The sequence below is a fragment of the Ciconia boyciana genome, chromosome 1 (assembly GCF_034638445.1).
Source record: "Ciconia boyciana chromosome 1, ASM3463844v1, whole genome shotgun sequence".
NCBI classification, from domain to species: Eukaryota; Metazoa; Chordata; class Aves; order Ciconiiformes; family Ciconiidae; genus Ciconia; species Ciconia boyciana.
In genome coordinates, this window is record NC_132934.1 from 17963228 (window position 1) to 17989733 (window position 26506).

General features: G+C 42.2%; 1 protein-coding gene across 4 annotated transcripts in view; it reads left to right on the plus strand.

Annotated features, from left to right (window-relative positions):
- The window catches only part of GRAMD4 (GRAM domain containing 4), an 84507-nt gene that overhangs the window by 12049 nt on the left and 45952 nt on the right, over positions 1–26506 (plus strand). For all 4 annotated transcript variants that reach the window (XM_072860160.1, XM_072860153.1, XM_072860170.1 and 1 more), the window contains exons 2-3: positions 13580–13790; positions 23571–23691. In XM_072860160.1, coding sequence (XP_072716261.1) covers positions 13580–13790; positions 23571–23691 — 332 coding nt within the window. The remainder of the gene's footprint in view (positions 1–13579; positions 13791–23570; positions 23692–26506) is intronic.

The following is a 26506-nucleotide window of genomic DNA, read 5'->3' on the forward strand; positions in this document are numbered from 1 at the left end:
CATCCTCTAGCTGGCTTTTAAGTTGCTTTGTCTGATTAAAATGATGACTGAAACAATCTTATTTCTTCTCCCTTGGTTTCTTCACTTTGTTACTAAACTCTCCGTCCTGCTATCTTTGTGTTAATTTAAATCTATTTCAAGTTTGAAGGCTCAGCAATGTGCCAGGTTGCTATTTACTGTCATCGGGTTTGTATCATTTTAGAGCAGCCTGACAGGCTTCGCGGTGTATTTGTGACATTTAGAGATGAGAAAATACTTTGTTTTGAAATAGAGCATGCAAAAAGTATGGTAGATCAGAGTGCTTGTACAGGCTTGGTTAGTAAACCGAAGAGCTGAACACCATTGGATTCATAGGTTACCCCATGTTTGGGATCAAAAAACCAAACTGGCAGAGTTTTTTTTCTGCCTCTTCCTTGTGTCCAGTACATCTTGTGTTGAAACACGATGGAAACCTTACTAATATGGCTCTATCAAGAGAGGAGCTGGCTTCTCTTGGGAGAAATGCCACTTCGCATGTATCTTTACTTTGGTGATGCTGCCAACAGCAGGCTCCCGCTTGGTAGAGGAGAGGAGCAGGGTATGTTGATGTGCCCTGTGTGCCCTGGGTTATTTAAAGGCTTGCTGTGAGATACCTTGTTCCAGTTGTTTCAAGCAGCTTCAAAAATGTAGTTGTTAACTCCCGTGTATAATTTTTTTTTGCCATCTGCAGTTATGAGGCAATAGGATATAACAAGCACCATTAAAATGTTAATTTCCTGCAAATATGGCCAAATTAGTAAGAACTGGGCTAGTTTATGATAATAGCCTCAGCTGCCTGGTTTACTTGTTAGGAAGAGGCTTTGTACTTTCCTTACAGACTTCTGTAACGCGAAATTTCAGTGTTTCCTTGAAATTATGCAATTTTTTGTTTAGTTTTCCTCAACTCTACGCATGCTTTAAGGAAGCCTCAAAACTGCTCATAGAATATGGCTGCATATCTCCATCTTCCCCCCCTTCCCTCCGTTGGTCACACACATGGCCATGTATGGCACGCTGCTGAGGGCGGCCAGCCGAGCCGCTCTCTGTGTGTCTGGAGACGAGTGGGTTATGGTTGCTGGCCGGAGTTCATTTGCGGCAGTGTTGAGTGTTTTGAGTGATGAGTTATTTTGGTTTTGTTTGCAAAATGAAACTGGTTTCATGAACTAATAAAATTTGGGAGAAAAGACAAGAATGCATGGGAAACTTAACTAGAGTAATGTCTTTTTTTCTTCTCTTTTCCTTCCCTCCCATGTATTTCCCTACGAGTGTCTGACTTGCAGGCTCCGTTGTTCTTTTTGGGGTTATTCCCATTCCCAGCATATAACTGCTGGTGGGGTGAGGGGACACCCTTTGCTCATCCTCACCTTTGTACTTCTGCACCAGTTGCCTATTTAACTGTCACAACTGCTAAGCACGTATGGCAGCCTTTTCCTGGGCTGGACTGCTGTCCGTCTTCAATCCTCTACTTAGAGCAGTTAGAGGTATCACCAAAATTGGCTTTTTTAACAGCAGTTGATATTATGTACAGAGGTTATTGGGATAGAGCGTGGAGGAGATGCCCAGATACACGTGCTTTTTGGAAGAATCAGATTTAATAGCGCAGGTTTCCACTTATTTTTGCTGTCCAAGGCATGTGAAAATCAACATGTGAAATGAAAGATCTGCAGTTATGGCAGAATACCCAAGCACTTTAACAAAAGAGTTAGCTTGCAGGATTGTGATTATATTCCTGATGGCCCCTCTAGTTTCTCATAGGATTGGATACTCTGCTGCTTGGTGTGGCTATACCAGCTTGGTTTTTTTTGTTTGGTGTGGTTTGGGTTTTTTTAATTTTTTTATTCAGGATTACTATTGTAAGCATGGGGACAAAGAGCAGATGTTCTGCCTACTGAGGGAATGATGTGGTTTGAAATGTGAGGGAATAGAGGTTTGTTCCTGTAAGGGAGAGATCCTTGAACAGCAGGGCCTTTCAACCTTAAGCCTGCCATTTCACTATGTTAAGAGAAGTTAGTTAAATAGCCAAATTATTTAAGTAATTGCAGTCCAGAAATCAAAACTGTCTTTTGGGTACTGTGATTCAGTCCTGTTTATAGCAAATGTGCCAACAGTGCAGACGGACTGACGTAAAGACTTGTACTCTGAAGAAATGGAGGAGAGGTCCGTGATACCTAGAGGACGAGTTCAGTTCTTTCCTGTGTCGTGCAACTTCCTCTGCTGTTTCCAAACTCTGCTACGTGGAGAAAAATATCCCTCTCATCTTTCAACAAGCTGTGTGGGTGGGAATGGAGGAGGCTCCTTTCCAGAGTGCCGCTTCCCAACGGAGCTGCTGTTCACATTTCTGTCGGTCTGGTGGGAGCTTGACCTTGAGTTTTTTTGCTCTGTGATAAGATTTCAAGGAATAGTTTTCATGGCTTTTACAAGTGGCTGTGTAGTACAGACAGTGCCAGAAATGAAGCTGATCCTGAAGCCAGACTTACTGTATGAAACTTGCTGTTTCTCCATTACTCCTTCATGTAATTTGGATAAATTCCTCCTCCGTGTGTTGTGCAGCATAGCAGTCTTTCACACAGTGTCCTTTCACATATTATCTATGCAAGTTTTTATGCAATCCTCCACGCCCCTTCATTTAGAGGTTGACTTGATGAGGAATTACAACACTACAAACTTGCCTAATCCACATAGTAATTTTTTTTTTTTCCTATACCTTCTGTACTTACACCTTCTGTACCCATAGCACCAACTTCAGAATCATTTTCAGGTTTTTGTTGGGAGGAAGGGAGAAGGAACAGAACAAGCAGCAGCACTGCTTCTCGCATGGAAATGTGCGGGATTTGGGGATTACAGACATTCTTTATGAGCTCGAGGCCAGTATATAGGAAGGAAATTAAAGGTTCTTAATTATAGTGGTGGTTGTAATTTGGTATGTGCTAGCTATGTCTTTGTAGTTCTTCTTCATGTACCAAAAATGTTGAACTTCTTTACTCATGAGGGAAAAAGTTAAAAAATTTTGATTTATTAAAATTATTTTTATGACTGTATGGTGGTTGGAGAGCAACTGGTGTTTGGTAAAAGACTCAATTCCTTCCATGTGCTGTGTGCTGACTACAGAAATAAATGATGGACATCTCAAATGCTTATCTGGTTTTTTATGTGGTTTATTTTTGCAACACAGATATTTCAGAGCCTTTATGGATTCTCAGATCAGCAGCAGAATAGTTAAAGCTTTCAGAAGCAAGTTACGAAGTGTTGTACACAAAATCACTGCATCCTGGGAATCTTCCTCTGAAAACTCGCATCTAGGTGGTTTCATGATAACTTTTGTTACTTGCTTACAGAGCTGTTAATGTTGGCGTCTGGTGAACTGTCTCCCTAAACTGAGGGAAGGCCCTCAAGATAGACCATCTTCCTGTACTCTGGCTATTAGCCTTGTTCTCAGTGAGGTGCCCCAATAGCTGAATAATTTGGGGACTATGAATGTGGCCGTGTGGTTGCTTTGAGAACAAAAAAGTAGGGGAGTTCGTTTTATCATTGCACATGTAACACAGCAGTTGTAGGTCTGTGGTCCTTTGCCTGATAGCTTTAGTAACTCCTTCTGTATGGTCTTGCCATAAATGAGACTGTAATGCATAGGTAGCTTGGCCCTGTGGCATGCGTGAAGTGTTGTTCAAACTGGGAAGCTGCCTACGCGTGGTGCTGCGGATGTTTGTTGGTAAGGGCTGGGGCAGGCTTCTCTTTCAGCGATGGGCTGCACGCTCTCAGCTGCGCTCAGTGGAGGTACATGCGCTGCATGGAGGACAGCAGAGGTTAGTCAGGCTACAGTTGTTAGCCGTGAGTCGTGTCCTGCTTCAAATGTGTACCTCTTATTTCTCTCTCTCTCTCCCCCTCCCCCCCCCAATGAAGAGCAAGGTGAAATCTTTATCAAAAAATAAATGTGCAGTCATTCTTCAAAAATAGGTGATGTTTTATGCATTTATTCTGTTCCTGAAGATTGCTGGGTGAGCTATTAGCAGTCACCCTGAGCAGATGAAGTGCTTGCTTGCTGCTGAGAGACCTCTTCAAGAAATACCTGCTAGGTCCAAGCCATTCTGCATAGACCTTGGAAGGCTGTTCTCAGTGTCTTTCTCTAAGCCTAGATTATGGTTTCTTTCCACAGTGTCTTTTTTTTTTTTTTTCAGCAGTACCCCTATTCTCTGATTTATCTGTATTTATCATTGAAGATGATGAATGTGCAGTTGAGATTACAAAAAATGCAGTCAGCATCGAACAGGTGTAACTGCATTGGTCTCAATAACTTGCACTTTTACTTGAAAGGGTAGAATTAAAATTCTTCTTTAGGGCTGGCAGGGCTCACACTTTCTAAACAGTTTAGTGATCACCTTTCATAACGTACTTATTAGTCTGAATAAGATGTTCCATGCTAGTATGTGTACTTCTGACTTTAAATGTTTATTTTAAAGCAGATTGTAAAAGCCCAACTTTATTCTGAGTCCTACATCAAGCTAGGCTTCTTACACTTCCGTTTGAACAGTGGAAGAGGAGATATATGCAGTGATAGCCTAATCTTACCCTGTGCTAGTCCTGTCCCGTCCTTTCCCTCATCTGTCACCCCCACATCTCTCTGTTTTTATAGGCAGAAGTTGTGATGCTTGCTTATGGCAGCGCTTCCCCTGTGCCCCGGCTTCTTACTTGGTTGAAGACCAGCCAGACCTGAGCTGCCTGAGCCTTCTTGAACACGGAGGCTCTTGCTGAGCTGGCGATGTTCATCTCGCTGTCTTTGCTCTCAGCTCCCCTGACTAGTAGACAAAATTCAGAATGAGGAAGCAGAAAAAAGCCTCTCATCAATGCCAAGCTGAGACAAGCTCTTCCCCCATCCTTCAGAGGAGGGACTGAAGCTCTGGTGTGGGACTGATTTCTGAAATGTGCGTCGTGGCAGCTTCATAAACACGGTCTTTAGGGTGAGGCTTTATAGTCGTTTAGCCTGATTTAAGTGCAGGTGGCTGCTGTAAAAGGATGCTTTCTCCCTCTGCCCATGACCAGAAACATTTTCTGTGTGGGACGCGTGACAGCTCTAATAGCTTGTGCAGCCATGAGTGAGGCTGCATAGCTGTCTGCTCTGATTAGACTGACTTTGCCAGAAAACAAACACAAAAATTAGTTGTATCAGCAATGAGCTGATAAACTGCATGAGTGGTCAAGTGACATAAAGGCCACGGCAGAAATGAACGGGGTTGCTCCCTTTGGTGTCAGCCTGTGATCAAGCGGGCTTCAGGCTTGGCTGGGCTCGGGATGGGTGTGCAGCAGGGGGGACGGTGGTGGCGACCAGGAAGGGAGGGTGTCACCTGGAGGGCGATAGGCTCTTATTACTATCGTGACATGCTACCCCTTTCACAGGGTATCTGCTAGGCAGAGTAGCTGGCAAACACCAGAGCTGAGCAACTACTTGCTGCCCTGTGGCTTGAAGTGGTGGCTCCTCCAGTCTGTGTGTGCTGCTGGAGCTCCTCTGCAGGCAAAGCCATGTTCTTGCAGGGTTTTTTGGTGCTGCTCTTCAGATGGCATAGTAAATGTTTCACTCCCCCCCCCCCACCCCCCACCCCCCCAGATGTGTTGAGGAAAAAATGAGCTTTATCTTCCTGTTTTGGGAGTTAAAATTTCCAGTTTACCAGTTTACAGAGGAATTAATTTAACAAAGCTTGCTAATTTTAGGTTTTATGATGAAAGAGAGACAGAGGTGTGTAGGGTGTCAATGTGTTTGTAGAAGGGGTGTGTTTTTGGAGGTGTGCTGTTAAGTGGGGGATTAAGTACAAAGTACAGCTCCCACAGCTACTGAGCTGAAATAGTCACTGCCCTCAGTTTCTTTCTTGACACACTGGTGCGTGACCTGTGTAGGTACATGTGTGTGGTTTGGTGTGGTGGTTTTTTTTGTGAGCCCCTCCACCCACAATTTTCCAGTGATGATGAAGCCAAGGCCCCCCGGTTCCCGCTGGCTTGGGCACTGTTCCTAGCAGTGGGAGCAGCCGGTGCCCCTCCTCCGTCCTTCCGGAGGGTCACTGGAGGCACCGCAGCCTCTGGCTGGCTGAAGGGCCTGTCCCCAGGTGGTGGAGGGGTTAAGGCTGAGGCCTTGCACAGGTCTGAAACTTTGCAGGGACTGAGCAGCTCATTTTGGGAACCTCTGCCTTAAAACATTTGCCAAATATGTCTGAAGTACCCTCTGGCTGAGGCAGGTACAGAAGAGAGTCCTACAGCCCCATGCCGCCATGTTCTGTGTCACCGCTCTTCCCCCAACCCCTCCAGTCAGCAGCAGCCAAGCTGAAGGTTTTGAAGACAAGTCACTTTTATTGTACAACCCCGATTCATCTCCCAGGCAGCTTCATGTTGTGAGCTGAATGACACGTTAGTCTCTTTTGGGGAAAAAAATAGATTTTTAGCGTATTGCATATTCATGAAGCTGCATTATGGTTGCTGTGACAACCTCACCACTGGCAGGCAAGATCAGTATGTTGAACTTCTGTCTCCGGTCCCCGTGTTGTACCGTAGTGCATGTTACACAGCTTTCCACTTTTTTTTTTCTCCCCTCCTCCCCTCAGTCAGTGGACAATTTAAATTGTTTCAGAGTTGATGCTTAATTAATAGCCGCATCTAATTAAGCCTGCAACACTGAAGCACAACTTCCTGCTCATTTCCGACCCCTGTTAATTGAGTGTTGTCTCTGCCAGCAGTCCATAACACAGAGGAGATGATTCTGGTGGGATTTTCTTTGTTCATCTCCCTTTAAACTAGAGAGAAAAATAAACCTGAATTAGTAAGCATAATATTTCTCCACACTATAGCTAGCCTGATAACTTCGTCTCTCATGCAAAAAAAACCCAACAAAGTCTATCCCCCTAGTCTATCCCTATCTAGTCTAGTCTATCCCTAGAGTTTTAAGGACTCCTGACTCTGCTGAAAGGGTTGGGAGCTTTTGGTAGGTGTTACTCAAAACCAGAAGGCAGTTTGCTCTGTATATGCATTACATCATGTTATGACCCTGGGGCCAAGGGTGATGTAACTGGAGGAAGACTTTGCCCGACTGTGACGCTAAAGCAGTGACTAATTTCAGGATGAACCTGTGACGGGTTGAGCGTGGGGAGAGCTCAGCTCTGAAGGTGAAGCCCTGCGTAGTTGTTGATGTCGGAAATTGAGGGCACTTGCGCAATGTTTGTAACTTTTGGAGAATGTTTGTAAGCTGCTCTTGGCCAGGCCAGCTGGATATTTGGCCCAAAGTATTGCTGTTTCTTGGTTTCCAATGAGAAATGATGACATCGTTCTGTACAGAGAATTTACCATACTGCGTAGTCCTGGGTGATATGTCTCACATGGGTGCCGTTCGTGAAAGGGCTGCATTGAGTGAGGTTTGTGTCCCTTCTGCATGCTTAAGCATCTTCTGGCATTGAGCTTAATGTAAAGTTTTCTTGAAAGGTGCCAACTTCATCTACACAAAACTACTCTCTGTTGCTCAGGAAGAGACGCTGTGGGTAAGGTTTGGCTTTCTTTGCAGATGTGAGCCTTCTGGAGAGCAAGTTGGGAGAAGTGTGTGCATGGGGAAGAAAAGCTGAGCAGACAAAGGAGCTCTCAAGTGCAGTCAGTTGATCTTTCTCTGGTTAGCTTCTTAAATATTAATAAGTACAAAATGTTCAGACAGTGACTTGAGATTAGATTCTGTCCATTAAAATGAGAAATGGGGGGGTGGGGGAATCATGTATCAAGAGGGAACTTTTTACACAGACCAGTATATGGAGCTGGACTGTGAATCTGTTGTAGGCTTAGAAGTACTCACTGAGGTTTCCAGTTTTAGTTAAGACATGTCCAGGAAAAAAACACCAAGCTTTGTTTTCAGTATCAGTTGGTATGTGGATGGCCTGAGCGTATCTTCTTGTGTTCCTGTTCTTCTGTCAACTCTTTTAATATAATACACAGGAGTATTTCAGTGAAGAAGTAATGAATACCTAACGTAATCCTGATACTTTCCATTCCCTCTATTTGCATGTCCCTCCCTCCTGATAAGACTGAAACATCCTGGTATTGACACTGTGTCTGTATTTGTTCATTGACACACAGCCTGGCTTTTCTTGGATACCAGAGCTCTTTCTTTGGATTTCTGCAGAAAAACATTTTGAGATTAAAAGGAGAGTGTGAAGGAGATGGGGTGTACAGATGAGAGCTATGGGTATGCTAGATTTGCTTCAACTCCAATGCTGTCTTCAGCTTTCTGAAATGCTGTTTTTCTAGCAAAAGGAACACAGGTGCTTTGAAGGTTACTTTGCTGTGTCATAGTCTTGTATGGCCTTTTTGACCTAAGATGAAATTCATCCATGATGTTTTAGTGGGGTTTTTTGTTGTTTGTGTTCCCCCAGGCTCCAGATGAGCACTTCCTGAGGCAATGCTGTTTGACTTTGTGTAGCTGGTTTGTGTTTTGTTAACAGCTAAGGAAAACTGAATCGCCGTGTTGCGAAGCAGAGTCCTTTCTCTGACAAAGCACATGAAGATTTATCTGTTCAATCTCTGCCCGGTCTACCAGGCCACATACTCTGATTCAGCGTATTCTTCTGCAAAAACTAGATGCAACATCAGAAAACCAAAACCTATAAGCCGCTTGTAGAAGACTCTGGGGCGACTTAAGGCGGATTTCAGACAGCAGCGGTGCACCGAGTGCTGCCTTTCCCTGGGTTCCCTCCTCCCTTCTGCATCCCTGCTTCTTCCACGCTCATGCAAGAACAGAGCGTGGGGGGAGCAGTGGCACGAAGGGGTGAGGGGGATGTCCATAGGAGCAAGCCCCGTAACCGATACCCCTCCAGACTTAACGCTGGCAGGCTGGCTCTTATCGTTCCCCAGCAGCTGGTTGTCTCCTTGCTGAAGCCTCTCTGTAAACGTGGGCAAAAAAGCTGTGCTAGATCTCCTTATGATTTTTATGTGAAAGTTTGGGAAAACTTGATTTTTGTCTACTTGGCGTAAGTTTGGAATGTGTGCATATATTGGTTTGGGGGTTTGGGTCTTGATATATTTGCTTAAACTGAATGTCTGACAGTCATTTGGGGGTTAATTGAGGGTTTTCATATTAGGTCCAAATAAAGTCATCTCTTCTCTGGCCCTCTGTAAAAGGAATAAAACCTCAGCCTTGAAGGACTTGCTTTAGCAACTAGATATTAATGGCAATTAAAAAAAAAAAACCACCTTTAAAGATGATTTTAGTTTAGTTTTGGTTTTTTTCTAAGTGTAGAAAATAGAGATTTTTTTACTAATCAAGCCCTGTTTACATAAACTGTTGCCTGATTTTTTACTAGATGATTTGGGACTTCAGGATAATTTTTACAGGCTGCTGTTTAATTTTGTTGGTTTGACCTCTGCTACTGCAACGAGAAATAAAAGCCACCTTCTTAAAAACCTGGGTGCCTGAATAGCCTTGTTTGTAAGCATGTTAATGTAAGATATCCTTACTATATTAAAACAGAGGGCCTGCTAGTATTATTAGATCTGGCTGAGGTGCAATGAAGTTGGACCTAAATCAGTCTTGCAGAGTCAGCGTCTGCGTTACTGTGCTCTGCAGCACTTTCTGTTACAGCGTTGAATGTGGGAAAGATCTCCTGTTGCTTACATTAATGGTAGGGTGTTTATATGTAGAAATAAACTTGATTGGGGAGGGTGGATTTTATTTTTATTTTGCTCAAGTTAGTAATTTGCAAGCATGATACCAGTCTTAATTCTTATTTATAGCTTGTTTGTTGTATGGTAGTGAGAACAATTATTGTCACATGTATGACAGTGTTGGGAAATGAGAGTGTTTACAATGCATGGAGTTACAATAGTTGTATTTTTATTATAATTTCATAATATTTGTTTATGGCTAGTTTGAAAGCAGGAGATGTGAGTCTACATTCACGCTCTGAGCTCTGCATGTGCAAAACTGCATGTTGGTTTTGGTGTTGCTGGTATGGGGAGTTACTAGAACCAGCCTGAAACTTAGAGCCGAACCAGTTGAGGCCAGGATATGGATGGATAGTTGGGAGAGGGTGAGAGGATGAATAGCGATGCTGGTGAAGCAAGTGTTTTTGATATTTAGTTACTGTATTTTACAATAAAGCCAATTCTAGGTCAGATTCTGGTCTAGCATTTTACAAAAGCTTCCTCAAGCTTATCTAAATTTGACCCAAGCCACTTGGAATACAAAGTCTTGGAGAAGCTTTTTTTCCAGTGAGCCTGAAACTGCTGCAATGTCACCATATTTATTGATCTTTATCTAAAAAAAAGTTGCTAGTTGCAAGAACAGGCTGCTGACATAAAAAGCCTGTCTTAGATCACACATTTGGCTGGAGACCAAATAATGAGTTTCTATAGGAGCTTGTTGGCAAGCTTAGATTTTTGCTTAGGTTAATCTAATGTAACTGTAAGTAATCTGGGAGCCTGGTATACTCAAAACAATTTTTAGACAAAATGATCGTATTATTTTTAAATTATTACTAAGCAGATATTTTTATATAACAGCTTCTTGTACTTATAGCACTTTAAAAATGCCTAGGAACATGATTCTTTACTATTTCCTCTTTTAATGGTCAACCTACTGAATAATACTTTAAAAATATTGGCACTGATGACCTCTCTTTTTGCTAGCCTCCGTGTTACAGAATTTAAGCTGACTGTGTTGAGTGGAGTGATCTGTTAGTGCTTTAAAGAAAAGGTTTGTATTTTTAAAAGATCAGGTGGTAACACACTTAACGGTAGGTACATCAGTTTTACTAGTAAAAAATACCATAAATGTGTTCAGGGGTACATCTGTTGGCCGGGTTATTCTGTCACGAGGGCTGAAATGCATGAACCATCCTAGGAGGAGGCTGGAGTTTAGGACTTCATGTTCCCAAATGGTGTCCAACCCAGGCAGTTACACTTCTGGCCTTTTCACTAGCCTCATGGGTCTTTCATTCTTCATTGCTCAAAGGCAAAGCTTGAAGAGAAGGGTTGATTGCTCTGTCTCAAGACGTTTTTGTTGCCTCTCCCTTCTTTTGTGTGATAAGTGAATGGGAATCCACTCTAAGGGGAAAACTGAATTCAGACCTTGAAATGTCCATTGAAGTGCCGTATATGCCAGGCGATACAGCACTGTATAAAAAAGGTTAAAAGAGGTCCTGATCCAGCCCTGGTGTTTGGGGAGCAGTGGATAAATGTGCCTTTAACAGGAGAATGCTGAGGACTCCTGATTCCGCCCAGGACAGCAATGCCCATCTGCAGCCTTGAGTTGACTGCTCCATCCGTAAGAGGGATGGAAAAGGCTTGGGATGCATGGTTGTCCTCCACTGGTGTGGGCTGAGGAGTGCCCACCAGAAAAGCGATAGCACTCTACCATCCTTATTATTTCTTCATATAGCTGTATCATTAGCAGTGACAGCATGGATGGCGAACAAAAGGGGTTTGGTTTACAACTGCTTTGCTGTAGGTCTGACTTACATGGTATGTAAAAGTGGTTGCAAATAGATGGAGATCTTTGAGATGGGAGGGAGCATGATACAATTGTGCTGCTGCTTATCAGAGGTTTAAACTTCCCTGATAGCATTTGTTCTCTAGTTGCTATTAATAGTAGGGCCTGGAGATATTTCTGGATGTGATAGCTGACAAGTTTCTTCATCAAATAGTCAATGAATGAGCAAGAAGTGTTTCTATTTTAAACTTAGCTTTGACAAGTAATAGAACTTCAAAGAAAAGCTGTTCATAGAAAATAACCTCTGTGTGAGTTACCGCAAGTGATTCTCTAAGTGAAATATTAAACACAGGGCTGCAACTTTAAGCATCTCTGATAAAGGACTAGTTTTGTGGGGTTTTTTTGCCAGCTGCACTATAGGGGATTTGTATTAGTTTCAAACTTCTGTGTTTAAGTGAAGGGTGCTAAGAAACCTTGGCAGAGGTGCAGACTAAGACAGATTTTTGAAGGGAATGATCTGGTTTGAACTTGGTGTGAATAGTCACTGCCAAAGTGTTAGAGTAAACGGAGAATCCGCAAGGAAGGGCGAAGAGCTCTGTTGAAAAGAGGTTTGTGTTAGGAGGTGAGGATTGCCTCAAGCGCAAAGGCTGTGGGAGCCAGTAGCAAAAGACTCTTCTTTCTTGCTCTTTATTTATACACCTCAAGTGACGCACGTCTAGATCTGCCTTTTGCTTTTTTATCTTGCACCTATGCCTAGGATGATGTGCCATGAAGCTAAGCATGATTTTTAATGAAGAGGAGGGCAATGTTGACCATAGGGGAAAAAAGGATGGTAACAGGAATAAGTGCCTCAAAATAAATTTTTACCACTGCAAAATTCCATTTGTGAGAACGTTGCGGCACCCTCCAAATGGAATGCTCTGAGCTGAGGAACAGAGTTTGTAGGAGAGAAAATTGTGTCTGGTTTGTTATAAACTGCCAGAGCAGTAGCTTGCTGGAGTGGCAGGATCAAGGAACTAACTTTTTTTTTTTTTTTAAAGATGGAGCTTGGGACCTTTTGGTACAGTGTGATATGTGTAGAGCATTGAATCAGAGCAATTCAGCAGTCTGGTTTAAATCAGAAATGATACAGTGCAGTATCTCGGAAAGCTTCCATTACAATGAGTTTACATATATTAATTAACCTTTCTTCTATTGTCTTTTAAAAAGCAAAGTGCTTCTCCCAGTATGATTTATGATTTATAATTTAAGTATTGCTCATGTCAAATACTGTCTCTGGAATGGAAATGTCCTGGGCATTTCTCATTCCTCCAGATGCCATGTCACCTGCACGTTCTGCAAAAATACTGGCTGCGCTGTTTCTCTTACAGTAGAGTTTTGGTCTTTTTAAAAAAATGTGAAAGCATCACTAATGAAGTGATTCTCCTTTGCATCTCAAAGGGAGTAATAGAAATCTAGCAAAGGGTATACAAGATTGTCAGTGGTGGTAATTTTAAGGATCTTGGAGGTGCATTTGAATGTGGTTTATGGTTGATTTCAACAGTCTCTAGTTTTTGGTGGGATCTTCTGCATGGATCTGTCTGGTGGCTGGCTTTCTTCAATAAACCCTTGGTATTATCTGTTTTCTTAGCCTGAAGCAGTAGGGAGATATGATAGCCACACTACTCTTTTGCTCCAGTTTTCCCGGGAATTGAAAGATTGGTTGTGAAGCTTTGTGGATTTTCATGTCTTTGATTAGAAGTATCAGCAAGTTGAAGAATGTGGACTTAACAGGTAGACTTTTTTTTTGTTTCAAGTAACCTGTTAGGAACTGACTTCCTAATCTTTCTTTGAAGTGCAGGTTGTTAGCTTGTGCCCATTCTGACTTGCTTTAAAAATAGCCATGAGAAAGAGGCCGTAATAGTGTGGGAAGCTGGTAAATCATCAACTACTGAAAAACAAACCATGCATCTGTTACACTGTGGGGAAAAAAAGCCTGTTAAAAAGCTAAGCTGCAGCATGTTCTTTCTCCAGTGGCAGGAAGGCCCTTAAAAGATGATTAGAAGTAGTGATTAGAATGTGTGTATTTAGGTTTATTGCAAGCTTTCTAAAGTACTCTTGATGTCTTGTTTCTTGCAGAGACTCCAACCGTCATGTTAAGGTAAAGCAGAAAAGTGCAGTGCTGAACATGCTAAAGAAGTTGGACAAAATAAGGTTCAGAGGTCACAAGAGAGATGAGTTCCTTGATTTAGCAGAGTCTCCAAATGCTTCAGACACTGAATGTGGAGATGAAATCCCGGTGAAAATACCTCGAACATCAACTCGAGACAATGAAGAGCTGAGAGACCCTGTAAGTACTTGATTAGTATCGTTATATTATGTTATATAGTTGTCAGGCAGAAAAATAACATAAATTAATAATTCTTTGTCCCTCTATTTTGGATTTAACACTTGAAGATTTGTGGACTAGGAAGTAAGCTTCCAGTAAGAGGCTTCCATTTTGTGGCAAGATCAAATTAATTTTTAGTATTAGGGTTCCCTGTCCCTACTATTGATTTTAGATGTTGTGGGTTGACAGGTTTGTTAACCTTGGATGTGCTTCTGAATGCTGTCTGAGTTTTATTTATTTTGTTGAATTGCTAATGAACAGATCTGAAGGTGAGACTTCTTTTCAGTCTGAGAAGCTCAGATCTGCTCGAATAGCACTGGCCAGGACTGTAGAGATAAGACTTCTGGTGACTTCCTTAGAGTTAGAGGGTCACGCCACCTTGTTCTTCACTGCAGTGTTGTATCCAATAATGCTTCCATGCTGTAGAGCTGGTTTAAACAACGCAGGAGGTGAGCAAGACTCTTCAGGTGCTAAAGCTTTTTGGTGCTGGTAAGCAGAAGCACTCAAACAGACCTGCCTTTTTAAAAGACACTGTTTGAGGAAAAGTTAAATATTGGTATAAAAAAAAATCCTGCTTTAACTGTTAAAAAATGGCTGTGGATCCTTGAGCTTGGAGTGCTATAATCTAAATTACGATTTGTCCATTTAACTGTATTCTAGAATGTGTCTTGGAAGTCAGAATTTGTACCACTCTGGAAACTCACCATGCAGTTTTTATCCCCAAGATGTGGTCAAGCTGTTTTCTGAAAGCTCATTTCTAGAAGCACAAGGCTTGCTCACTGAAAGTGTTAAACTGAAAGACTTCAAACTGTATACGCTTAAGCATCTCCTTTGGGGTTGCAGCTGGTGTCCTGTTCTGTAGCTATTAAGTTTTTTAAATTTAAGTGGGCTTGTATGATATCACATACAGTCCTGCTCATATGGAGCTCTTTTGCCAGAATTTTTTTCCTGTGATCATGGAACAAACAAGTGGTAATGACAGAGCATTTTTGGGTCACAAAAAGTCTATTGTATGCAAATCCTCAAGCTCTTCAGACAGTGAAGGTCTGTTGAATGCTTTTCCTTGCTCTTATTCTACTGAAGACATCTGTCATTTGTTAAGTCATATGTATTGTGTATACTGGGACTAATCTGTGCTGCTGCCCTTCCAACGTGGTATTTTCTGAGGTTTTGTAGGTAAATACTGGCTTATTTTCATTAAACTTAAGGCATTATATTTATGTGTGGAGAGCAGGGAATACCCTTTGTATCTAATGAGAAGGATTTGCATGGCAGAGCTAGAGGCTACAGAAAGATCTGTCTTAAACCCTAGATACTATTTTCTGTATTTCTTCAGGAGGATAGTAGCTCCAAGGTGGTATGGCTGAGGGAATAGCAAGGTAAACCTACAGTGTTCACTAGTTTTAAAGCCTTACAGCTACATGTCTGCAGTGATGGTCTCTGTTTTCTCAGATTGTTGAGCTCTGTGTGCTGAGAAGGTAATTTGAAGAGAAACACTTTGCTTTCTGGCTGATTACATACTGTTAAGTAGGCTGTCGTGATTTAAGTCCTTGGGGTACAGTTGAGTATAGGTCTTTAAAGGAGAAAGGGAGAGAGGAAAGCAGCAACAGCATCAGACTTGTCGTTTTTCCCTTCTCCTGATGTTTGGGAGCTCTAAACCCAGTGTGATGCTGGAACAGCCTAAGAGCAGCAGCTGTATTGCAGATGTGAACAAAATAAGCAAACTTGTGTGAGGAAAGAGGGCTGACGCATAAGGGATAAATTTCAGATGGGAAGTTTAGGGGATTAGCACTTGGCCCTCACAGACATCTGCCTAGTAAGCGCTGTTGCCCATCCATAAAATGAAGGGAGAATAAATAATCTCCTGTGCTGCAGAGGTGCTGGGAGTAAAGAAAGTAATGCTTGTATATTTAAGTCAATATTAAAATAGTGGCTGAGATCGTGTGAACAGGGCAATTCTGAATTATATCTCTGTTTCTTACTGAGATCATATGGTTGAATTGTGCCTGATTTTTTTAATTCAGTGACTAAAACTCAAATCTTAAATTGCTTATACAGGGTAGTTTTCTTTTATAGGCCCTGTAAGCAACTTACTATTATACTTTTATTGCACTGATCATGAGAAGACCAAGTCTGGTTGGTTTCTTTCTGTTTAATACCTTTGGGGAATTGTTGAAAGCATATGAAAGTCAATGCAAGTCTTGTGCATAAATTGAAGTTAGGCTGCATGTCTTTTCAGATAGATGTGAGCTGTACTGTGCTTCCACTTCTGTTGCTTCACTGTTTCTATTAAAATCTGAATACAGACCTGATGGGCTTGAAAGAGCAAGATTGGTGACTTGGAACTGAGCATAGGCATGCAAAATTTGAGTCCTGGTCCCCTGACTCCACTGTCAGCCATTCCCTTGACAAAAGCTTCATCTCTGTCCCCCCCCTACTTCCCCCCAGTCTGGTGTATTAGTCATTACAGAGCCATTAAAGAAAGATCTCTGTCTATTAGAACAGTACAGCACAGCCATATGAATGAAAGGCCCTTCTGTACTGTGCCTCAAGGGTACGCAGTGCACTTAGAAATGTGCACATTAGGTGCCTCTTCTTTATGTATGTGTCTGAACTTGACAAGTGTATGCAAAAACTTGCCACAAATGGAGGTTTTAGAGTAAAAAGCCTTGTCATAAAAGCTTGTGATTGCAGAGTCCTGGCCATCTGCAGAGAAGAGCATCCTCTGTTGCACACCTCCAACAAGTGAAGTGAAAGTTCAGTCCGAGGCCACAGGTACAGCAGTGGGACTTAGTCCCAACACTTCACATGTCTTACCGAAGTAGCACGTGCAAAATTTGCACCCCATGGAAGGACAGAAAGGATGGCCAGATGAAGTCATCTTATATTCTTTATCTTAAAACTATGAGCTTTACCTATTTAGTTCAATAATAAACATCCTAATTTGTGTTTGGGTAAAGCACGAAGCTAGCTCCTCGTAGGAGAACCCTGAGTTTGGAAGGATTTGTTATTTTCCTTTGAATTCTCCTCAGTGGTTTCTGAGACTTTTTGTTCAAAAAGTGTCTTACTCTTAATTTGAGCTAGTTTGGTCTCAACTTACAGGCTGGCTGTTTGCTTGTGTGGGTACTTTTCCCCCTGATTTAAGTGCCCTGACTACCAGGTATGGCTTGGATAGCAGGCACTTTCTTAGGTCTCCTTGGGTACTTGCACACAGTGATCAGATCGTTGCCAAGACAGCCATGCTGGTTAACAAATTAACTCTTTGCTAAGCATCTTTTTCAGTTCCTGAATGACTTCCCAGATTTCTTCCTCCCTTCTCTCTTTACCATAGTTGGTTGGCTGTTGTTTTTGAAAGCAAGGACATTCAGCACTGTATGCAGCACTGTTATTTCTGCATTGTTTTGTAAAAACACCACAATCACAAAATAGGTAGAGGGGGTAACATGATTCATTCCTGTTTCCAAATAGTGAACGTATTAGCATTTGTCTTGTTGTGACATTGGAAATTCAGGTAATGTTGCTTGCTCAGTAATTAAAGTCCCCTTTTTTCAGTGCCATCATGGTTTCCTATTCTGTAGATGCAACACAGGTTCCTTCCTGCTAGATCACAATTCTGCACCTAAAAAAGCTTTAAAACATTGCTCCGGCAACTTGATTTGCTAAGATGCAAATGTTCAGGGATGGAGACTGTGCCCCAAAAATCATAGATCGCCCTTGTATTTGCCAGTTCTGGTTTGATTTCCCTCATTTTAATTTATGTCTCGTCATTTTGTGCTATAGATGAATTTATGTACTCTTAATGTGACAAATGTCCCATTTTTATAAAAGGGAGAAAACGTTCAGTACTACGTACAGGTATATGAATTAACTCAGTGCAGAGAAGGATCACGTCCCCTTCAGCAGAGGGGGGAAAAAACAAATTTGTGTTTAAACCTGTGGAGGTTCTGCACTAACCTGCAGTGAGCATTGCAAATCGAAGTGCTCTTGTACCTGGCATGTTGTACTGAAAGCAGCCTAATCTACTTATGCAAGTTTCCCGCCGGTGTGCTAGGATTAAATCTGAGTTATTGTGGTACAGAAAACATTAATTTAATTTCTGTTCCAGTACAGTTTGTCTTTTCCTGAAACATGTCAATTAAAACCTTAAACACTTCTGTATCCGTCACCTCATTTACAATGAGTGGAAGGTATAAAGCATGATGCTTGGAAGGTATAAAGCATGATACAGACATTACAGTTAAGATATTAAAGTTTCTAAACCTGGCTAGCTAGCACTAGATTTTTTTAAATTTATGTAAAATATAGCTGTGTTTTAGGAGCTTCCCAGTATGGGTATGCTTCACAGAATTGCTACTAAGGATTAACTATTCATGCAGATTCTTTTGTTCTTGAGCAGTGTTGTTGGATTTTCCCTTTCCTTAAAGCAGGTAAATGCAGCAGCCATAGGGAACCCGTTCATAATTTGAAGTAAGAAAATGCACATGAAGTGTCAGTTGAGAAACTCCGGAGACTATGACCTCTCTAGGCAAGCTTTGTAGTTGTTGTATTGCTGAAGAATCATAGAATAGTTTGGGTCGGAAAGGGACCTTTAAAGGTCGTCTGGTCCAACCCCCCCTGCAATGAGCAGGGACATTTTCAACTAGATTGGGTTGGTCAGAGCCCCATCCAACCTGACCTTGAATGTTTGTGGGGATGGGGCATCTACCACCTCTCTGGGAAACCTGTTCCAGTGTTTCACCACCCTCATTGTAAAAAATGTCTTCCTTATCTAGTCTGAATCTACCCTCCTTTAGTTTAAAACCATTACCCCTTGTCCTATCGCTACAGGCCCTACCTGACTTTTTTTCCCCTCTTTGCTGCTCAGATGAATGCAAGTTAAAATTTTGTATTTTAAACTACCTCTTCCCTGTGTCATGTCCCGGCCACTGCTGGGCCCTGAGGAGTCTCTTGGGTGGATGGTTGTGCCCCTGGGCTTGGCACGCTGTGTCCTCACTGCTCCCTATCCTCCGTGTTTGAGAACTGCTCCTCTCTAAGTTAATTACAAACTTGTAAATGAGACCAACATTTAGATATTCCTAGAGAAAAATCATCCATGTATGATGTTGTGCAAGTAAAATAAAAGGAGGGAGTTGGCCAGTTACGTTTCTGTGTGGTGCTGAAGAAGTGCTGTGCTGCAGATGGAGAGGACAGATCCGCATCTGCTTGGTTAAGAAGTGACTTAGACCTTTTCTGTGGCTGTACAATGAAGGTGGCATCGGTGCTCCGTGCGCAAAACAAAATCCCAGGGCTTGCAGGATGAAGGGGGTTTGAGGAGGGAAGGGTGGGAAGGCAGAGATCTCTCAGGCTGGGAGGTGCTGTTATGAAAAGCCTGAACTCTGCAGATGACTTGAAAAACACATTCGTGGGTAGATGTGGTTTTTCAGATCCAGAGCTGGATGTGGCTTGGAGCGGCAACTCTGAACTCTGATAGTGGGTTAGAGGCAATCTGTCCTCATCAGAAATTTTCCTTTAACTCCTCTGTTTCTGATTCTCTACGCTCAACTCTGGCATTTTGCTGGCTTCCCAGGCGCTGCCAAGCCTTGTGCGCGGTCTTCGCTAAGTAATAGTGATTGCCAACATTTTAAGAGGGCTCCTCTGTCAAATACTGTCAAAGGCAGAAGGAAAAGCAGAAATCTGTGGAAGCCTTCAAGGCTTTTATTGTGAGTCAGAAGCAAGAAAGGGCATCTGTAGTTAAGTTAAAAGTGTAGTTAATCCAGCCCGAGTCCGAGCATGAGCCTGCAGAGGCAGCGGAAGAAAGAAGCGTTACCCAGTTAGTGCTGGAATTTATACAAGATAACGTTTTTGTTAACTTGTGAGTTGAGTCAGTTATGCTAACTTCAGACAGAGGAACTTTTTGAATTCAGAGGCAGGCAGTTGACCTCCAGCAAACATACAGACCTTATTTCTTATCTTTTTAGACCGTTAACACCTCTTGACACAACAAGGTATATTGGTGTGGGGAAAAATCTTCTGGGACAAAAGCAGCATCTGCTTAAATGTCTCCCATATCACTGTCCTGGACATGCTCAGTTTTCTGAATGCTTCTAACTTGTATTCATTAATACGTTATGGTGTCACTAATTTTGGAAATTGCGTGCTTTGTTTTCCACCAAACTTATATCACTGTATCTTACTACTCTGGTTAAACCATTTTATTATTACATGATAATTGCATGATCTCGCTCCTAGTATTCTTATGGTTTAACTTAGTGGATTTTTTTTTTTCCTTTTTTCTCTAACTTAGAAGGTCATTGTAGCCTTTTGGGGTTAGTTTAATGATGTGTACCTGCTGATTTTTAACCCATTAACCAATGTCAAACTTCTTGGGTCCAATGCTTTAGCAGATACACACATTTGGAAACTTTCAGAAAGAGTCCTGTTCACCCGTATTACTCAGTCCCTGGTCCTAGGCATCTTTTGCTTTTTCGTGTTTCCTAAGAGGCACAGTCAAGGTATCCTGGCCTTTAAATAATGACTTAACATCTCTAAAGAAGCAAAAGTGGAGCTGCTTCTCTAGATGGATTTCTGAAATGTAGCTCATCTCTTGGTGAAGTACCTTGAGTATCTTCAATGAGGATGAAAACTTGAATATGCTTAGGTATTTGCTAGCCTCTCACCTCACCTGAGTTCTTCCTCACCTCAGTCTTTGTGTTCCTGTCCCCACCACATCATGTGGGGTTGGGGACCAGGCACTGGTTGGGCAGGAGCCAGGTGCTGTCTTGGGTTGCGGCCAGTTCATCACACGTTGTCTCTGCTACTCCTTCCTCCTCACACTCTTACCCTGCTCCAGTGTAGGGTCCTTCCTACAGGAGACAGTCCTCCATGAACTTCTCTAACATGGGTCCTCCCCACGGGCTGCTGTTCTTCAAGAACTGCTCCAGCGTGGGTCCCTTCCACAGGGTGCAGTCCTTCAGGAACAGACTGCTCCATGGTGGGTCCCCTGTGGGGTCACAAGTCCTGCCAGCAAACCTGCTCCAGCATGGGCTCCTCTCTCCATGGGTTCACAGGTCCTGCCAGGAGCCTGCTCCAGTGCAGGCTTCCCAGCAGGGTCACAGCCTCCTTTGGGCATCCACCTGCTCTGGCATGAGGTCCTCCATGGGCTGCAGTGGATATCTGCTCCACCATGGACCTCCCTGGGCTGCAGGGGCACAGCCTGCCTCACCATGGTCTGCACCATGGCTGCAGGGGAATCTCTGCTCTGGTGCCTGGAGCACCTCCTCCCCCTCCCCCTCCTTCTTCACTGACCTTGGTGTCTGCAGAGTTGTTTCTCTCACATGTTCTCACTCCTCTCTCCATTGCTGTTGCACAGCAGGTTTTTCCCCTTCTTAAATATGTTATCACAGAGGCACTACTGCTGTTGCTGATGGGCTCAGCCTTGGCCAGCGGCAGGTCTGTCTTGGAGATGGCTGGCATTGGCTCTATTGGACATGGGGGAAGCTTCTGGCATCTTCTCACAGAAGCCACCCCTGTAGCCCCCCTCCTACCAGAACCTTGGCACACAAACCCAATACATGCGCAGAGCCTGGGAACATTCCTGATGAGTACAGCATCTTGCTCTTTGACCTGTATGTGATTTTATTTATTTATCTATTTATTTATTTTTAAGCAGTGGCACTGTTTCTTTAGACAGCTCCGTATGAACTCCTGTGTGCTAAGAGCAGAGATTGTCCCTTTATACCAGATGTGGATATATAATATAGAAAGCCATGCTTTAACGCCTGGGCAGCAATCTGTATGTTAATAACTCTTTCCTTTTGTCTGTCTGTAGAGCATGTTGTAAGGGTGCTGCTGTTCAGCTTCAGCCCCACCTTCCTCCTTGGGGCTGTCCAAGTGTCTGGCAAGTGATAACACTAAATCTTCTGGTGTAAATAAATACGACCTAGCTCTATAGATAATAAATCAACACAGAGGTTAATTGCCATCCCATGCTCACCTGAAAACAGACAGCTGCTACTCTTCAGCAGTGGCTGGAGTGGTTGCAAATGGCATGTCTTACTGCACCTCTCTGGCTAAAGGCAGGTGTGAATGGGAAATCTGGAGCATGGGGAGGATGCTGTGCTGCAGCTCGCCATGTGAGGACTGCCCTGGGGTCTGTCCGTCTCTGCTATGGCATAGTTCGTGCTGGCTCCAGAATGGGAAGCAGCACAGGGCTGCTGCTGAGCTAACAGCTTCTGCTCCTCATTGGGGCCGGCAGCGTTGGCAGTGCTGTGTGGGTGTAACTGTGCTGCTTTCAGGACTGGAAATAGCATCTCTGCCTGGCACTGTATTGAGCAAGCCCAGGTGGGGAGTTGGTACCAGGTAAACGCCATGCAGTAAAGGCCTACAGAGTGCTAATTTGCCTGTATAGACAAATTCCGAGGCTTAAACTCGGCATCTGTTCAGCTCAAGCAAGAAAACAGATGTTCAATAGGTATCTCCACACTGTGTTATTTTAAAAGTGCAAATCATTCCCAACGGTGAACGTACTTTGCTGTCAGTGATCTTTCTGTACATCTTTCCTAAACCATAGAAAATGTCTTTTAATTAACTCTTTTAAATTAGTTGAATTTATATATGCATGTAATTTAAGCTGTCATGGTTAAATGTATACAAGCTGACTTCTGAAAGCAATACAGCTCCTGTATGTTTTCAGAGCTCAAAGAAGGGGTAGGAGAATGGTTAGGATAGGTAAATAAATCCCTTTTTGCCTTGAGATTATGTCTTAGATGTAGGCTTCTGTAATCTAGCACTTCAGTTTTGAGTATAAGCTGTTGGAGAAGCTCCTATAATTCTCATTGACAGACTTTTTGTACCTGGTGGGGACTGCACACAGTATCTGAACAACCATTACCCAGGAGATGCCCTCACCCACCCTTTCTTTTTCTGTCTGAAAATGTCCTTTATGGGAGAAGGACAGCATCGCCTGCCTTCTGCTGCGTGGGTTTGGGGTTTTTCTGTGCTCCCTTTGTGGAGGTGGCAGTTGTCACTGCTCTCCTTAGCTAATCAAGTCGCTCTTTAATTCTTGCGTTCTGCAGTATTTCTAGTGCTGAGTTCGTTCGAGGGGTGCTGGTAAATCAGTCAAGACACGTAATCTCCTGACTCCCCCCTCTCCTGGCCTGCCAGCATGAGCTTCTGGGCACCAACCACATCCTTCAGCAGTAACAGGGCAGTACTGGATGTTGGGGAGCGGCAGTCCCCGGCACTGATCTTTCTTGTAGAGAGACCGTGCTCTTCAGAATTACACATCCATAAATAGATATTAAAATATACAATATCTGTTTTCTAATAACTCGGTGAACATCTGGAAAAGTCTTACTTTTGCTAGCTTCACAATTTTATATGTAAAGTATGTTGCATTGACCATTCATTGAATGGGAAGAGGAGAGGGATAGTGTAAATATGCCTTTTAACTTAGCAGAAGAAAGGCTAAATGATGATGCAGCAGAACTGGTAAGTGGGAGGAAAAAAAAAAATCTTTGTTTTCTGTAACTCCCTCAGGTCTGCAGAAGTGCATTTTGTAAACTCACATGGGAGAGACGCTGTGCATTTGATTAGCTTTCACTCATTTTGGTAGTTTAATGCTGAATAAGAGGTATGCAGAGTTGTTGATACTTGCATGTTTCTCATGTGGCTGTTTCTTTACTGCCCCAGAAGTAAGTTGATGTATTTAAATGACAAAAAAATATGCCTCTGAGCTGTCAGTGTGTTCTGGCTTTCTTATAGGCTGGTCCAGGGACCATCGTCATGGCTTCAGGAGTCCAGGATTTTAACAGAACGGAATCTGACAGACTGAATGAGATCAAAGGTCACCTGGAAATAGCCTTACTGGAAAAACACTTTTTACGTAAGTGTAAAATTAATGCTCTGTGGAAAGGAATGGCTTAAGCCTGCTGAAATAAGGCTTCTCTAAACTGCAGAAGTTAGCATCAGAATTTTGAGGTGGGCTGATGCATGGATAAGCATGTGGGCTGACACTTCTCTGGAGGAACTTAAAAGCATTCCCAAGGTTTCTGGGTCACTTGGATATTTTTTTCCTCATTGCATTCCTCAGAACATACCTCACTACATGACAAAGCTGCTTAGTTGAGGTCTTGGTGTTGACATCTTCAGGTTATCTTAGAATTAACTCAACCTTAATGTGGTTGCAATAAGTGGTTTTTGTCTAGTAGTAATAGTAAGAAGGAAAAGATTTCTGAAGGGGCAACCAGTGCATTTCCTTGGCAGCTGTTTCAACAAGTAATAGGTCTTAAAACACATGTCTCTTAAAAGTATATAAATTACTGGTAAGTGGTATAAGAAATACAGGTAAGAGTATCTGTAGATTTCAAGTGTTACTTGTTTGGTTTTATGTGTATGTATCTTTGTGTGTGTATATACGTATGTATGAGACAAAATTGTCGTTCATGGCTAGAGGCACCCGTAAGACTTTTGGGATTTTATCTCAGCGGATCTGAACTGCTGACTTGTAAGACAGGATAGTTAAAACCGAAAAAATGGGAGACAAGCATTCCTTTAACTTGATAGAAGTAGAGATCTCTGTAATAAATCAACGACAATTTTTGCTCGGTTGCTTCCCAAAATGGTCATTTTAATGGATTATTTTTGAACTGCAGAATATGAGGCTTGTTTTTATGTGTTCGAAGCTTGTCAGTTATTTTCTAAGGGATAGAAATAACAAGGCTATAGATTCTATTCAATTTCTAGATTATAATCTAACCACAAGACTTGTGTTTTATCTTCAGCTTATTCTCAAGGATTTGGAATTAATTTTCAGTGACTTTTTATCATTTGGCAAGATTTCTTTGATTGTTTTTTTTAATTATTTTTTTCCCCCTTGTGTATGAGAGGGAGGCATGATAAAGGAGACTGGTCAGAAATTTATAGTGAGCTGCTATCAGCTTCCACTGGTATCTGGAATAGGTATCATGATTGGAATATCAAGCAAAACCTGAAAGCTCTGTTTGACTTGCCTTGTTGGTTTCAGTGATTTATTTGAATTCTCATTTAACTGTGCAGTATGGAGTTACCACGTACTCCTTCCATCCCCAAAGCCATATTGCTTAAGCTCCTGTTATCAAATTGTTTTTTAAACTAGGTGGGACATTTGTGATTTCCTGATGTAATCTGTTGTATAACAGAAAGAGTAGGACTTCCTAGAACTGATTTCTGGTTTGAACTAGGACATGTTTTTTGCTATAAAAACATGATACGGTTCCCAAACACTTCCATGGCTGGTGAATCCATTCTCAGTCCTTAGTATGTGGTTACAGTAACTACATATTTTTGTGAATATTTGTGAATATTTCTACTCTTCAGGTTCTTGCTGTAGTTTGAAAACCTTCTGATCAACTATGTTACCACTTTTAGCTGAATCTTTTTCCTTTGTGCAGAGCTTCGTAGCAAACTCCAAGGTAAAGGGTAATGAAGCTCACCGTTTCACATAAACTTGGAGCAGGTGGTTGGAGGTTCAGGCCAACAGGGCAGTGCAGCCGAGTGGCGTGGGTCAGTCCTGGGTGTCTCCAGCCCTTACTGCTAGGTCAAGAGCTCTTCACCAAAGCCTGAGGTTTGCTGTAGCTGCAATTATAGTGTTGTCCTGGCATGTTGGTTGTAACTCTGTACATAAAAACAAAAGAAAGAATGATAAACTGGTAGATAAATAAGTGCAGTAAAGCTTATTCCTTATTCTGCTATACCCCATTCAAAGTTTTGGGTTGAAATATGTAACTATGTTTGTCAGTTGGGGTGAAGTACGAGCTCACTTTTTGGATATGGTTCCTGTATTTTTCTGTTTTCTTCTTCCTTCTCTTTGAGTTGTTTTTTGTTGGTTTTGTTTGTTTGTTTTTAACACTAGAAATGCTTTGTTGTTTTTTTTCTTCCCAAAAGTGAACTGATGGTGAGCAGAAAAACATTTCCTGAAACGTGCAGTTTGTTTACTTGAATTTGCCCTTGGAAGAAAGCCTGATTATTATTTTTTTAAAATCCTGTTGCTGCAATAGGTGTTTTTTAAGAAGGCTAGTCACTCAGCTGTATTTGCATACTATTTTTAATTATGGTATTCCTTAAGGACACCTTACTATAATTGTATTTTTACATAAACTGTTTGCCACTTCCTCTTACTCCACTTCTTCCGGCTAGGTGTGCAAAAATCAAAGCAACTGCTTGTATGTGGGGGAAATATTTAAAGTTCCATGGATTTGCTTTTTAATGTGTTGGGTTTCTAATCACAGTCAGCCTGATCCTGTAACTTTATTTTTGCCTCTTCTATACCTCTTATTTGTATAGGTGTGTTATTAGCCAGGAGGTTTAAAGAGGAGAGGTTTCCTCCCAGCTATATGTTGTGTATGATGTACACATACACAACACAGCTACAAGTCATTGTGGGTTTATAGTTGCAAGTGCCTGGCTAAAGGAATAGCAAACTGTTAGTCTTCTCTAAACTCCATTCAGCCATTAGTAGGCACAAGTAAAAGATGCAGTTTGGCTCAGTAGTGTTTTCAGTGAAACACATTTCAAACCTAACTGTAGCTTCTACAAGCTGCAGGGGAAATCTGGAGCAGGTAGTTACTGGAGACAAACGGTTGTCAGTAAAGGGAGAAGATGTTAATCTAAGATGCCAGATGAATCTCCTCCCTAGTAAAGAGATAATCTAAATATCCGGA